Here is a 15,865-nt window from a genome sequence, read left to right as displayed (position 1 = left end):
TCATTAGCTAATACACTTTAGTTTTCCACTAGCACACTGGTTGTAAATTTAAGAGTAGATACCTATCCCATCCTGGTATCCTTTCTATGGCACCTATCACTTGTGGTATCATGATTGGAAGCAGAGCAAGGGATGGTGACTATGCATCCATTGTAGTTAAGTCTACCTGTGGTGGGTGTATTAAAGATCTCAGACTGGTCAATCCAAGTCAAGAATTCATCTACTTTTTAATTTAATTGTATTTTTTACTGTGTAGACATTCTCATTGTTTTCACCTCCTTGCACATTTTGTTCTTAGTCATACCTGATTGCAGGCAGCAAGTTAATCAGGAAGCAGAAGTATTGGGAAGCTCATTCTCAGCCTTCCAGTGTTTTAGTAGTTCAGGCCAGATACTTGAACTTTAGGTCTTACTAAAAAGAGAGGTGTTTGTTTTATTTTTACTTTTCCATGATTTAAAAAAAAAAAAAAAAAGTCTACAAAGATCAAACTGTTGTTGCAGTTTTGCCAAGCTTTGAACCTTACATTCCAAAGATGGATTCTTCCTATGCCACATCAGCCTTACTATACTCACCCAACACTCAGTACACATCTCACTTACTATACTCAGCCAACACAACTGGTTTTCCTTTGCTATGCTGCTGCTAACTGTTTCTGGTCTACTAGTGACAACAAAGCTGTATCTTCTCATCTTTAGGTGATGGTGCTAATGATGTCAGCATGATCCAAGTGGCAGATGTTGGCGTGGGGATCTCTGGTCAAGAAGGCATGCAGGTAATGTTGCTCTTTCAGTGAAAAGCACTCCTATGAAAGGCTAAAATAGGCACTTCCCATATATCAGCTTGACCAAGCTGCCTTTGGATAGACAGTGCAGGTAAGGGAGAAGTGGCAAGCTGTGCTCAGGAGTGCCAGCTGCACATCAAAGGATGCTTTCAGCTTGAGTTTGAGCTTGTTCTCAGATCTGTGGTGAGTTTAAACTTGCTGCCTTCTCAGAAAATTCATCTTACCAGATCCCTCTAAGCAATATGTTTTAAGAAATAATTTAAATAATTTATTAAATGCTGGTTTAAAGGAAAAACAAAAAAACAAAAAAACTCAGCTATGCACAATTTAGGAAATAAAGATTCACCTTATTCTGGCTTTTATTCTCCTCTCTCCTGTATTGCTTGGGTGTACTTCTGTGGAGTAGCTGCACAAGCCCATCCAGCTGATGCAGCTTATACGCATGGTGTGGTGGTGACCCTTAGCCCAGCCACCCACACATCTTGCTCGCTCAGCCTATTCAGAGAGCAGAACAGTGAAGAAAGAGAAAATTGCAGCCCTTTGCAGAACTACGACTCTCTACACACTATTCCAAGTGTTGGTGTTCTCCCCGTTTCCTGCCACAGAGAACAGCAAGATAAGGGGACTTTCCCTGTAGTCTTTTGGATGTGTTCAGCCTGTGATTATTGTATTTACCACTGTATAAGAGGCATTTCTCCCATCCCCAGAAGAGAGGATGTATATGTATGAGGTGTATTACCTACTGTATTACCTATTACCTCTGCCTCCTCTACTGCTAGTGCAATTCGGTTGCAGCATTAGCACCAGACATGGCAATAAGACACAGAGAATGAGGAAGATGCCTCATTTCCACAGCCTGCCTTGTATTTGGGCTGGGTGCAGACTGATAGCATGAGGAAATAGAGTAGCTGAGCATATGTCAAAGAGCTCTTCAGAGAAGATAGGAAGTGTTTCCATCCTGAGGACCAGAGCAGATGAGTATTCTTAACTTAGTTATGGGTCAGTCATTCTCTGACTCACACTGCATTTTTTTGCAACACTGGCTGGATGTTTTGCTTGAAAGGGAAGAAGGGCCTCCTTCTCATAGTGCACAAGTTGGCTGTAGAATTTTGTTCCATGGGATTTCATGAATGCTGTAATTTATTTGGGTCAACACACAAATTTATGAAACGAAAATTTAACTGAGCTATGAACCTGGATGTCAACTTTGTGCATTTCCTGACATGCAGATCACCAGAAGCTAAGATAGTAGTCTGGAGAAAAGTCAGTAGGTGTTTTCCTTATTTATTTATACACTCTTCTGAAGGTATGCTCTCTTGGCTGTTGTTGGAGGCTGGGTACTGGAGAAGATGGGCTGCAGCCTTGTCCAGCAGAGATATTATAGTTGTTCTCCTTCTTGTAACCATCCAGTGGGTTCAGTCAGAGTAATCTCCAGGGAAAATGTATGTCCATCAGTGCTCTTCAAACAGACAGATTTCAGGCCTGCAATCTATTTAAAATGCTTCTTCAAGCCTGTCAGCAGCTGTAAATTAGACTGGAAAGAAGCTACCACAAGTATTCAGATACTTGTTGTGGATATGGCATCTCAGACATAGACCCTATGAGTCTGATGGCTGAAGAAGGCAGGAGGAAAGGAAGGCTTGGAATAAGCTGATACCAAGTGTATTTGTTGTTCCACAGCCTTCACCATGCACTGAGAGCTTTGCATAACTTCTGCAGTATCACTCTGCAGTCAGTCCAGGCTCTAGAGAGCACAGAGGAGACTGTTTTTGTGAGGTCGTCTCCAAGCCTATCAATTCAAAAAAGTCTGCCCCAAACTCCTTGGGTCTTATCATCTTTATGAACTTATCAGCTCCTATCATCTGTGTATTAATTCAGATCACTTTTTTTCCTAATGCAGACATAGTGCTTATAGCATTTTTTTTTTTTACACCTCTCCCCATTACACCACTTGTAGTTGAGCTCATACACTTACAATAACCAGTCCTCAAATGCCCCTGGCTTTTGCAGCATATTCAGATCTGAAAACTATTTGCTCATTAACCCATTAAACTACCTGTTTTTTTTCTAAATGAAAGTTGAACAGAGTGGAAAATGTTTATAGATGCCTTCCTTTACTGGAAGGTCCTGAGGAACCATGCAGGCCTCTTTACTATAAACAGCTGTCAGAATCTTACACATGCAGGTACTCAGAAGGCATTGAGCATTTAGATGTCTAAAACAGCAATACTCTGATTTATTTTCTTTCCACATTCTGTAGAAACATGTGGAGCATGAATCACTTTTTCCTGTGAAAAAGCTGGAAGAAAAAATAAAAATGTGAAAATCAAGGGGATATTTTGAGACAAAATAAACATGCAAATGTAATTGGATAACACCATCTTCCTCACTATGTTCCTTGCTGCAATCAAAATGGAATAAAAAAGAAAAAACCCCAACACTTCTCACAGTGTGTTGTGAGGTGCTGTGTTAGAAGCCCAAATTCAAAAAAGCTAACGGGTTTGTTTTAACATTGGAATAGGCTGAGATGGGGTGGAGGACAAGGAAGCAGAACATAGCACAGCTCTGTTCTCCTCAAACTACAAGACAGCTGTATGTCTGTAAGACAAATCAGGCTATTCTGTGCTGGGAGGTTGTAACAAGTGTATCTCAGTACCTGAGAAATCCCAGAATGTGTCAATATATTAAAAAATGTCCCAGTGCTTATATACATGTACAGCTTAAATTACAATGCATTGTTACACTTTCTCTTGCATACTGTTTTAGAGTTTATTTTAATAGCTTCTACAAGCACTTACTTGGGAAAACTGAGCTCTTTTGATGATTTACTGTGAAAAGGAATTAAGAAAAATTAAAAGGAAAGATGTTTCTCAAGTAAAAATACAGCTGAAATATACCCTGCAGAGTATGAAGAAGACATTGGTCCTTTGGAGGTTTTCACCTTTCCTCTTGTTTTTGGTGACCTGTGAGAAGAAAGTTGATACCAAAATAGAAAACTAAATGTAAAATAATATTAAATGAAATCTTAGTGTGATCCTGGGGTTAAGGACAATCGTGAAACCACTGTGATAACACCATCATTTACAAGGTCTCCTCTAGATGGACAGTACCCTGAATTTTAGTCAGAAGTAGAGAGAAACTGGGTGATTCATTTTGTCAGTGTGATTTGGCAGTCTGCACAGTCCCAGAGGAGTCTCATCTAGTGTGATTTTTTTCACAGACAGTTTTAGAAAATATGTAATTTTACAAATCCCTCAAAATACTGATGTCCCAGGATAGCCAAGTAAACTTTATAAGCCAGGATTGCAAATGTAATTAAAACTAATATTTTTATTATTTTGTCTTTAAAGTCCTGTAATTATGATGCAACCACTTAATTGTGCTTTTCTTATTGTATTCTCTGGAAATTTATTTTGCCCTGTAAGTACCGTGTAGTTTTTATAGAGAAAGATTTTACAGCCACCAATATGTTCACACGTGGGCCCTGAGCTTTCATGCTTGTGCAACTGCAATTGCCAGCCATTCTCCCACCTCTTGCTTTTTGCTGCTGCTTGTCACCATCTAGAATGTAGACTGTAACCTTCTTTGGGTGAGAAGCGGGTCCCCTTGCATGTTCTACCACGCTGTCGGGTCTGCTCATGAGTATTCCAAAACAGTTCTGCAATAGGTGTATTTCAGATGCACTGTAATGGATTTCATGCTTCATCAGTATAATTTCCATTGACTAATGGAAATTGAGTTGAGAAGATAACTAGATTCACTGTTGGTGTTGAAAGTGATGCTTTATGATAATGATTCCAACTTTTCTTTCACTAAAGGCGGTGATGGCAAGTGACTTTGCAATCCCAAGGTTCCGGCATTTGGAGAAGCTCTTGCTTGTTCATGGCCACTGGTGTTATTCCCGACTTGCCAACATGGTGCTGTATTTCTTCTACAAAAATGCAGTAAGTCTTTGACTTGGCACCTTTATGTCATCACATGTTTCCAGGGTGCTAAGTGAGCATTAGGTCAGCCTTCCAATGGTTTATAAATAAGCTGCAAGAAATTTGCAGAGTTGAAAGACAGCTGGCTGCCATTTGCAGAAATACAGGACCTGCTCCATAACAGCTACAGTGTGCTGCTGAATGTGCAAATTAGGTAACAGAAATAACAAGCACTGCTTATAAGAAAAGTTTCTTTATAGAGTAGTTTTGCAGAATTTAGCTGGCTAGGAACAAGTGTCTTTAATGTGAAAGCCATCCAGCGTCAGTCCAAGTAGCAGTTGTGTTTTCTCTTTCTGACCCTATCTCGTCATTGCTTATGAATCACTGTACATATTCCCTAGTGACTTGGGATAATTTGAGTCCTCTTTGTATCTCAGATGCAGAGATTGGGATGGTTTTTTTCTTGATTAATCTTATCCCAACTAACCAAAAGAGTTCATTAAAAAGGAAGCATACAGTGGTAAAGAACAGACTACGGGTCTGCATTTCCTCCCTGGTGCATGAAACAGGAGTTAGTCCAGTACTGGGCACTGAGCCAGTAGCAGCTCGACTCCTTGGCCCTAACAAAGGCCCTTTGCATTGATCTTGGAGTACAAAGATGATTGATTGAAAACTGCCTAACAAGCAGGCACACAGATCTGCTCACTTGTGACACCTACAAATCACCTTGGGAGCAAGGGATAGGAAGAAGCAGGAAAGAGGAGAGCCAGAGCTTTCAGACCTCTCCTCCAGAGGGCTACATGTGAACTGTGAACAGGAGACTGGATTTTATCCTCAGTATCAGGAAAAAAGTAGCTCTTGATTTTGTAAAGTTTGCTTGCCAAATTTAATCTAATCCTTAAATTTTTTAATCAGGGGCAACTTTTTAATGCAAATTTCTCTTAGCCTGACTAATTCCTATCTGATCTCAATCTGAAGGCGGGTATTTTATCAGGAAGACCATAATTTTCTCAAAATTTTGAACATCATAGGAATACCTAAGGGAGCTAAAGAATTTAATAAAGCATCTTTATGTTAACACAAGCGTGTTAAAATACCTTCTGTGGTCTGACCAGAAACTGCATGCAAGCACCCTTCCAGACACAAAAGAAAAAAGAGACTTGGACTGTCTGAATTCTTGTCTGAGTATGAAATAGTAAGCAGCTTTAAATAATGCTACACTGAGTGGAGAGTCACCTGTTGAAGCACAACAGTGAAGTATGTGCTGGTGTTCAAATGCCTGAGTTTTAAGGCTTGATCCTGAGTGATGCTGAACATCTGTACTCCCACCCCCAGTGCTGAATGTTTCCAAGATACTCTTTGGCTTGACAGTATTGAATCTGAACTTCCAAGAAGTGTATGCAGAGCCATCTTACATTAAAATAAATAAAAGAAAATAAGTAATACACATAAGACATTCCAGCAATCAGCAGCCAGAGATGTTGTTTATATATCTACATTTTTGTTCAGCTCATATAAAATCTTCCATTTCCTCTGGTACAACTCCCCTTGATTATGAGTATTATTTCTCATGCCATTTTTAGTAAGACGTTTTCAGAAGCTGCTGCCTCAAGGCTGGAATATAACTGAAGAAATCTCTTTGTGTTGGCTCTGCTTTGGCAGCCTTGAGAGCTTTCTGAGCAATACTTGTTGCTACTGACTCTAAAACTGTAGTGGGGTATCCAGCATATAGACATGAATATGTCTGACACAGTGCCTGCCCTCAAGGAAAGAATATTCAGAAATGTAAGATGTGAGCACCTGATCCTTTTGCAAGGAGACTATTCTGGGTGATTCTCTGCAGAGAGTCAGGATAGCTACACTGCAAATGTTCTAAGTTTTCTGTTTCCTCAAGTGTTTTTTCCCCATTTGCTCATATTATGAAATTTTCCATTCTCCACTGGAGCCTATCTAACTCAAAGTTTAAACTCCAAATTGCTGCAAAAGCCATTTGGAAACTCAGATGCCTTATCCAAGAAGATGTTTGGCTTGTTGAAGGTAATAAAAATATAAGTAAAATATAAACTAAACCATAGCATGACTGGAAGTATTTGAACTTGATGAAAAGGGATTTCATGTAAACAAAATTCTACCTGCACAAGCATGCACTGCTTCTTCCCTTTATACATTATCCCTGCAAGACAGCACTGGACATTTTTTAGCATATACTTCATTCACTGAGAAATTCTGTCTGGGGCCATATTAATAAAACAGTCTCATCTGAGCTAAAAAAAAAGCAAACCTTTTTTATTTAAAATCTAATTCAATTTTATGTAAATTTGTTTTGACTTTTTCAGAGGGGTGATGCACAGAAGCAAGAGGGAACAATATATTTAATATTAAACACTTTGTTTAATGCAAAATAAAATTTCAGAGGGAAAAAATCTGATTTAAGCCTGGTTACTGAAATGTCACTTATTTGTACAGTTTCTTTGACAGCACTGCTGAGACCTGTATTAAATGTTGTAGGAAAGTTTTCAGCTGACTGTATGTCATCAAACTAGCCTTTTTTGTCAGAGCCAAACTGTTTCCAAGACAGGTTAATTTTAGCAAGGCTCTAGAGAGAAAAAATTCTTAGGTCCAGGATTAGCTGGATTTTGTTTATTTCAAATAAGCGAGAGAAACCTATCTAAATTCACATATTTATTGCAATTCTATTCTTAGAAAAGACTTGTGTGTGGAAAGGGAATAAATTTGAAAATCTGTTCAGTTTTTAAATGAAATTGCTGTCTTAACAGCCAACTGTACTGAAGCAGGTAAGCTCTGGTAACTCAGTCTTGGTTTGGCCGGAGGAAGATATTCTCCCTGAAATGTATTTACAAAAACATTTCTAGAGGTGACCCTTAAAAAATACTACCATTTCACTTTTAGTAGGTTAGTTTATAGTATGGACTCACAAACAGTGAGAGGTATGTTGCTGCTGATACACAAGCCACTTCAATGTAGTATACAAACATTGCCTGAACAGATATGTACAATATATCTATATATATATATTTACATACAGCAGGACTGACCCTCTCATTCTGTGACAATTCCCCTTCACAGGATAGACTTACTCTCCTTATAGCAGTTTTCATTGACTAAGTCGACCAAGGCATTTTTTTCCCCTCCTATGTTTAAATTTCAACCACATTTTGGCATACAAATAGATCTATATTTCTCTCTGTATGTCTAAAAATGATGGTTAATGTACTACAGGTGGCTGAAAGCTTTTGAGAACAGAATACAAAAAGACGAAGAGAAAGGAGAAGTTCTGTCATTTCCCTTCTTCATGGTTAAAATGGGGAAAACCCTAGAGGGACAGTTGCCAAGGTTTTTCTGGTTGCCTTCCATTTAGTGTTAATCGCTTTACACAGAATAATAAAAAATGCAGTTTTAGGAGTACTGAGCCTGGGAGTTTCTTTCTTTCCCTAGGAAGAATCCTCCCTCACCAGGTGAGATCAGCACCTCTTCTGAGCCTTAAAAACCTCTGGGTTCTCCATGCTGTAGAGACTGTAGAAGAAACGAGTTGTGTGGTTTGTCCCTTTTTGGGTGATTCCAACCCAACTACATGAACAATCCCACTGCAGCTGTGTATGCAGCTGATTTCTTTATATAGCTGAAGAGTAAAGGATACTGAGTAATCTTTACAGAACTGATAATTTGCTAAATTTCAAAGCACAGAGAAGAGTTAAGACAACTTTCCTAGACTTAACAGTTTCACCTCCCTTGTTGCTGCTAGTCTCTTGTTGATCTTGCAAAAAAAGTTCCACATTTACCTATTGCAGACACCAGAACCTCCCAAAACATCTCAAGCCAGCAGAGGATACTATTATGGAAATGCTTATTCTAATGATAGTAATGTGTTATGAGATCAGTACTGATATATCTAGAGGTCAGCAATGGTTGCGAGAGCTTTTTACAATTAGTTAAATTGCACCTCATAGTTTCATTTGAACTGAAAGTTAATTTTGTGTGAAGTCATCCCTGACACCTGAGATCTAAGGTTCCAGCAGCACAAAGAATTGCAGGTGTGCCACATGTTTGCAGCTTAGCTAAGTGGTCCGAGCATCAGGAGTAGCAAGTTAAAGACTAGGTATCCTTAAGAGGAGTGCTCACGTGTTTAGTGTTCATAGATAAGTCTTTGCAGAACTGGAATCAGAATGATTTTAGAACACAGTGGGATGGTGATCCTGCTTATCTTGACATATTCACAGCATTGCTTGTTCTGTTTCAGATGTTTGTGGCCCTTCTCTTCTGGTACCAGTTCTACTGTGGGTTCTCCGGCTCATCGATGGTTGATCAGTGGTATCTCATCTTCTTTAATTTACTCTTCTCGTCTCTTCCACAACTGATTACTGGTGTGCTGGACAAGGACGTGCCAGCTGACATGTTAATCGCTGTACCTCAGCTTTATAAAAGCGGACAGAATATGGAGGTAACAATTTCTTGCTTTCTGTAATTTTTTTCCTAAATGTCTTTACTTTTAACTGAAAACCAACCCTGCTCCCAAAGGGTGTTCAACTGATAAAAAAAGTCTGAGAAGTCACTATTATTATTTCATTGTAATTCTCATCTGAGTCAAAGTATCTAATTGCCAAAAGTATATTTAAAACAAACAAAACAAAAACCCCAACAGCTATAATTTGAAATATATAACAGGAGAGAAGGCTGGATGCTTTAAGTCAGCCTAAACTGAACACCTCCCTCATGGTCCAGGCTCACAAATAACCACAGAAGTAAAGCAGATTATACCTTGTAGGCTAGTGCGGACGTTCACAGAATAACCTCACAGTACTTGCTCAAAACTTCAGGCTCCAGCCCTTTACAAACAGTCAGAAGAGAAAGACGTCTTTAGGAGTAATCACGGAGGTTGATAGACTTAGACTCTGAGGGAGGTAGTCACCAGCAGATGACAGATTCAGCTGAAATGTCTGTTGAAAACACCTTGTCCCCATCTGCTTGAATTGTACAATGAAAACAGAATGAATTGCAGGAGGGATTCGAGCCAAACAAGGTCTGGTAATTACAGCTACAGTGTACTGTGGGAAAATCTTTCTGCTTGGAAAACTATCCATATTGAGACATTGCTTCCAAGGCAAAAGTCTTACTTAAAAGTATCTGACATTGTGCCCCCTGAGAGGAGACAATGAGTGGTTTTTGTCTCTAACTGTACACCTGCATTTTGTACTCCACACATATAGTGACATTGGTATACACTGTCCTGGAAAGATGAAAGGAGAATTTTAGTGGAACTTATTTTTATTTTTTTAGTCCAAATTTGCTCTTTTTCGCACAGCTGTTGTTTTCCATTTTCTACATTTCTTCTGTTCCAGTGCATTGCACTTTGAAGATCTGTAACTTTACCTTCCTTTCTTGCACCTTTTTAAGGTGATAGAAATCTTGTAATGGCTTAAGCTTCTTGGGAGGTGTCTGCCTGTCTTCAGCTGGCAAACTGAGGAGACAGGTCTCTTAGGTTCACAGTACAATTATTTCTCATAGGCAAGCCCAGGGACCATTCTAAGTTTATTTGAAACCTAGTGAGCGTATTCTCTGAATAATTACCTAAAAAGGCATTGTAAAAACTTGTCAAAAATCCTGCTTCAGGTAAGATTTCTTTAAAAAAGATATCACCAATTCAAAACCAGTAAGAATTTTAGAATAATTTAGATGACTCTGGAGGCCGTCGGAACCAGACCCCTGGTCAAAAGAGCTTCAAATCTAGATGAGGTTGCTTGGAACTTTATCTAGTCCAGTTTTGAATGTCTCCAACAATAGAGATTCCACAGTCTCTCTGAGCAACCTGTCTAGTGCTTAACCACATGTTATTTCAGTAGGCCAAAGAACACCATAATTCATTCTAAGCATCTTTCAATTCCCATTTTTAGGCTGTAGTGATATTCTCAATAGAGAGAAGGAACCCTGATGAACCCAGTGCTTTGAGATGTAGCCCATATCCTAAAATTAAATAAAATAAATACTTTGCCATTTGCAAACTATTTTTCCTTATATCTAGGTCTTTTATATGACCATCCATACCCCTGCAATTGTATATTACTTTAAAGGAAAATATTAGTTTAATATTGTTTCATAGTGAGCAATTTTGTGCATACACACACAGATACATGTATATGTATATGTTTTATATATGTATTTATAACATAGCATACATTGCTGCATGAATTACTGCTAAAGATCATTGTTGTGGACCTTCTTTTCTAAATATGTGTGCATTTTCTGTTTTCTCTTTTGTGAATAAGTACAATGTGTTTGTATGTACATGATGTGAAGCCAATTTGCTCATGTGCTTACACCTCAGAGAGCTCCTCCTGAAATCAGGGGTCTGACTAGACTGCACAGGTGGGCACCTTCATAATTGTTTGCTGACCTAAGTGTCAGATTCAATTTACACCCTCTGCCAGGGGAAAAAAAAAGAAACAGGAAGAGTCTCCTCCCCTAACAGTGACTTGCAGGTAGACTCTTTATCCCCGAGGGTATCTAATTGATTGGCAAAGTTGTGAAGCTATTTGCACAAGCCCTTAAAAGTGCCCATCAGAATATCCCCCTCAAAATACCTATCTCAGCAAATAGCATTTTCATTAGACTCTGATTTTCTTACGTTTATTTTATGCCACAGGAGTACCAACCACACATGTTTTGGATGAACATGATTGATGCTATGTATCAAAGTGTGGTTTGCTTCTTCATCCCTTATTTCGTAAGTGTTTGATTTAAGCCATTCTATTTCGAGCATTTCAAGGAGAACTAGCAACACAGCTTGGGCTAAATTCTATCTCCTTCTTTACAGACTTACTATGATTCAGAGGTGGATATCTTCTCCTGGGGAACTCCTATCACCACAATAGCTCTTTTCACCATCATACTACATTTGGCTATTGAAACCAAAACTTGGGTAAGATACCCACAGCCTACATAGAAACTCGCTGGCATATACATAGTTCTTTTCTTAGTGCCATTCTTGAAAAACAGAAGATGATAGTTTCATTCCCTCAGCACATTCTATTTTTAGCAAACATTTTAAACAAACATGAAAAAGGTTTTAAACTGTGATCAGCAAACAGCTTTGTAGTGTTGTATCTATAATAAGAATTTTTTAAAATACAAGGCTATAAACTCTTCCTATGAATAAATTTGACTCCAGATATTAAGAAGTTTTAATTCAGAATCACAGCAAATTTCTCAGAATATAAATAATTATTATTCTTTTGTTGGTTTTTTGTTCTAGACTTTTCTCCACTGGTCATCTTGCATCTTCAGTATCCTTTTATTTTTTTTTGTGGCTCTGGTTTACAATGCTTCCTGCCCAGTATGCCATCCTCCATCCAATCCCTACTGGACTATGGAAAGGCTGATGGGAGACCCCATGTTCTATTTCACTTGCATTATATCACCAGTTGTTGCATTGTTGCCCAGGTATTGTATCTTCTCTCGTATCTTTTCACATATATGAAAGCACTTTATGCATATTGGGAGGACAAGATACATTTCTTCTTCCACTCTCCCTCTTTCTTTTTGCCTTGCAAGCCAAGTCAGGATTTTTCATCAGACGATTGTATGAAGTCAGGTTGTCTAACCTCTTCTGTGCTCCTGACCACAGGAACAGACCACAGCTCCTGGCCATAGTCCACAGGAGTGGGATAATTGTAGACTGTTGATAGAACTTTCTGGCCATGCAGAGATTTGCTACCCTGTGAGGTTTTCCATGGTGCTTCCACATTCAACCCATCCTCCCATAATAGGCACAGTACAGAAATTCTGATAGTATGTTGTGGACTAACTTGCCAACTTATGGATGTAGGAGACGTGCTCTGCAAACTGATCCCCATTGCCTTTGATTCCTCATGAAGAAAGATGAAAGACCGTGTGTTCAAAAGGTGGATCACTGGCTAAGTGAACAGATCTATTACACTGCCTGTTATTAATCAAAATATTAGCACAGCATTCAGAGCTTTTCATCTGCAAGCTTTCTTGTGTCAAACATAAGAAAGGCACATTAGACTCTCTTTTTGGTGTTGCACTTTTGTTTTGGATATTTTCTCTAACAATATCTTGGGTACTTCCTTCTTTCAGTTCTTTTCACATGCACATTCTCCTCTTGCAGATTTCTGTACAGAACCCTTCAGGGAACACTGTTCCCAACCCAGCTTCAGCTTGGACGCCAGTTGAGTAAACTACCCCCAGAGATTCGCACCCAGCTTCTGACCAAGTTGAATGTAAAGGAAACAATGTGTCAGACACAACCCTTTGCAGACAGCTTCTCACCAAGCCTTGGCTCAAATGCTAGTGATTGTAACAAGGCTTATAACCAAAGCACACCTTTGCCAACATCTCCTCAAACAAGTGAGTCACTCTTCCAAGGGCACGCAAAGGCAGAACATACAACAGATCAGACTGTGACTGCCTCTCCCCAGGGTGTTGTGTTGTATGGGGAAAACAAACACCCCTCATCAGCAAGTAGCCTGGAAAGGTCCATGGGATTTCATGAAGTTAGACATGGCACTTCAGAGATGGAGTCATTGCCTGTGGGAGCAACATTCTCATGGAGCTCAGCGGTCGACCAAACAGACTTCAGTTTCTTGAAGTGGATCACATCAACTCCGCTGTTCAGTCGCATTGGGACTGTTTTACATGTGTCATCCAGCAGTTTACAAAATGAAACACAGGACAGTATGTGTGTGCTTGGCTCTTCTTTGCATGTGGACTTCAAAAGCTTAAAAGAACAGAGCTCAAATAACTTGCAGGACAAAATTAAAGGGACCCCAGCTGATCATTGTAAAAGTGACAATTCCGAGACCACCTTTTTATGACATGGGCCTTAAATATATTTATATATTTTCTATTTGCACACATTTATAGTGAGATTACTCTATTTGTTTCCAAAGATGAAACAGAAAAACAAAGGTACAGAATGATTATTTAAGAATGTTTAAATACAATATATTGAAATAAGAGCTTTAAATATAAAAAGAAACACTTGAAAGTGCCATTTATATTGTTTTATTTTTTCATCTCATTTTGTAAGGAAATGCCGTCTCTTTATTTTTCAGATGCTTCTCTTTTATTCTGACACATACTGTAAAAGCAAAGGACCTATCTGCCATATTCAAAAGGACTAGATTCAGCAACAATTATTGATAGCATTATAGGCCATTCAATAATCAAGGAGGAAAAAAAATTATAATAAATAGGCACATCCATCATCTGCTTGCCAAGGTGTTTTGTCACTGGAGCAAACCATTAGGCAAGACTATTGAATTATTATACACCTCTCTGTAAATGTTAACGGTATCTTACCACCGCATTAATAATACTGGTATTTTATAAGTGACACCATATTTTGATATTGCAGCCATAGCATTTTATGTGTCATAATAAAACAATAAATAAATGACCATCCATATTGCAAAGTGACTTCCCGGTCTGGCATTAATAGTAACTCAGCCCTTCACTTCGAGCAGCTAGCTATTGGCCAGTCATGGACTTGTATCAGGCTGTTCAACTTCGGAAGAAAAGCTGCTGCTTGTTTGTGAGGAATGATTTGGTGGCAAAGAGCCGCTGCATTGTGTCCACTGTAGAGTTTGAGCTGGGAGGATCTGTGATCTTCTCTGCTGGAACACTACCACGAGGAGGCTGATCTTGCTGAAGGAGGCTGGTCTTGCTGAAGGAGGCGGTCCTGCTTGCCAGGGGGTGGGTGGAGGACAGGCAGGGTGGAGGTTTCTTAGACACCTACACTTTTGTTTCAGCCACGATAAATTAAGTCCTTGGTGATCAGGAAAGGGCACGACCAGCTGCAAGGGTGCAGTGCTATGTGCAGGTACTTGAGCCTGGTCTAAAATAGTCTGGCTCCAGTCCCCAGATTAGGGAGCTGCACTGCTTTCTGAGGTTATGCCTGAGCCAACCCTTCATGGATGTACATCAAACTGCCACTGGTGGGTACGTGGGGGTGCGGCTGCACTGTGCCGACCTGACGGGTCCCAGTGGGGCTTTAGCCTTGGAAGGCTGCTTGGTTCTTTCATATCTAGTCACCATGACCATGTATGAACTACCTGGTACAGTTCTTCGTTTCCCCATCGGAGATTTTCAGATGGCCTTTGCCTTGCTTGCTGTCCATTGTGTAAGGCCCAAACTTGTTCGTTCCACTCTCTGTCCCAGGTGACCTGCCTCCTGCATGGATTGCCTCAGCCCATTAAGCCACAGTACCCCTACCATGTGTCACTTGCTAATCCACTCAGGATCTTCTTTTTCAGATTTATACTCTGGCCTCTTTCCCAAAGACAGAATTGGTAACATGAAACTGTAAAATGCCAATGAAAGGAAGAGATGAAAGCAATCTAAATAAGAGCTGTCAGCCTGCAAGTAACATTACATGCATGAAACATGTCACATCCACATGTAGCTAAACTGCATTTTGGGATTAGAATTGACTAGGGACAAGGCAAAGACACCAAGGGACTCAGGATTTTCAGTCTCCTGTGAAGAGTTTTAAGCATGCAGTTGATTGAAAAAAGAAAATGTACCTGAAGCACAACTTCTTTTTAGCCTCTGGTTAACAGGGAACATGGGTTTATGTTGTATAGATCTGAGGAGAGGAGAGCACACCTACTGGCTTATTTGTTACTGACTGAAACTTTTAGAGTGTTTCTCTGCTTTATATCAATTATGATAGGAATGGGGCTGTAAGAGTGGGCACTTGGTTTCTGTGAAGGTAGGTGAGCATCTGCCCTGCCAGTGACAGCACGAGCCAGGAGCCACAGGAGCGTGCATCTCAACACACGCCTCTAAAGCAGGGCAGAGTCCCACATCTCAGAGCACTGGTTTCCCTCCGCTCTCTGGAAAGGGAGCCTGTGGGACCCTGCTCAGGTGGAGAAACCTCCTCTGAAAGTGTCTGTGGTTGGGTGAAACAGCTCTGAGTTTAGACATCTCTACTTGCTTTACCAGCCTCCTCAGTCTTGACAGTAACTCCATTGGGATGACTTTGCAGGTAATTTTTTGCAAGGTTAGGTGGTTGTATTTAACACAAACTATGCAGAGATTGCCACTGTAAATAACTCATGTGTGTGGAGCTGCAGTGCCTTTTAATGTCAGAGAGGAAATCAAATGACACTTTGAAACGTGTAAA

General features: G+C 39.7%; 1 protein-coding gene across 1 annotated transcript in view; it reads left to right on the top strand.

Moving 5' to 3' along the window:
* The window catches only part of ATP10A (ATPase phospholipid transporting 10A (putative)), a 118,833-nt gene extending 104,680 nt beyond the window's left edge, over positions 1-14,153 (top strand). The window contains exons 15-21 of the mRNA XM_026854895.1: positions 696-772; positions 4,600-4,725; positions 8,963-9,163; positions 11,363-11,443; positions 11,534-11,638; positions 11,972-12,159; positions 12,848-14,153. Coding sequence (XP_026710696.1) covers positions 696-772; positions 4,600-4,725; positions 8,963-9,163; positions 11,363-11,443; positions 11,534-11,638; positions 11,972-12,159; positions 12,848-13,553 — 1,484 coding nt within the window. The 3' untranslated portion in view covers positions 13,554-14,153. The remainder of the gene's footprint in view (positions 1-695; positions 773-4,599; positions 4,726-8,962; positions 9,164-11,362; positions 11,444-11,533; positions 11,639-11,971; positions 12,160-12,847) is intronic.
* Positions 14,154-15,865: the final 1,712 nt, after the last annotated feature.

The sequence above is a fragment of the Athene cunicularia genome, assembly GCF_003259725.1.
Source record: "Athene cunicularia isolate RWA chromosome 1 unlocalized genomic scaffold, athCun1 chr1_part1, whole genome shotgun sequence".
In the NCBI taxonomy this organism is placed as follows: Eukaryota; Metazoa; Chordata; class Aves; order Strigiformes; family Strigidae; genus Athene; species Athene cunicularia.
This window is presented reverse-complemented; position numbering and strand designations above follow the sequence as displayed.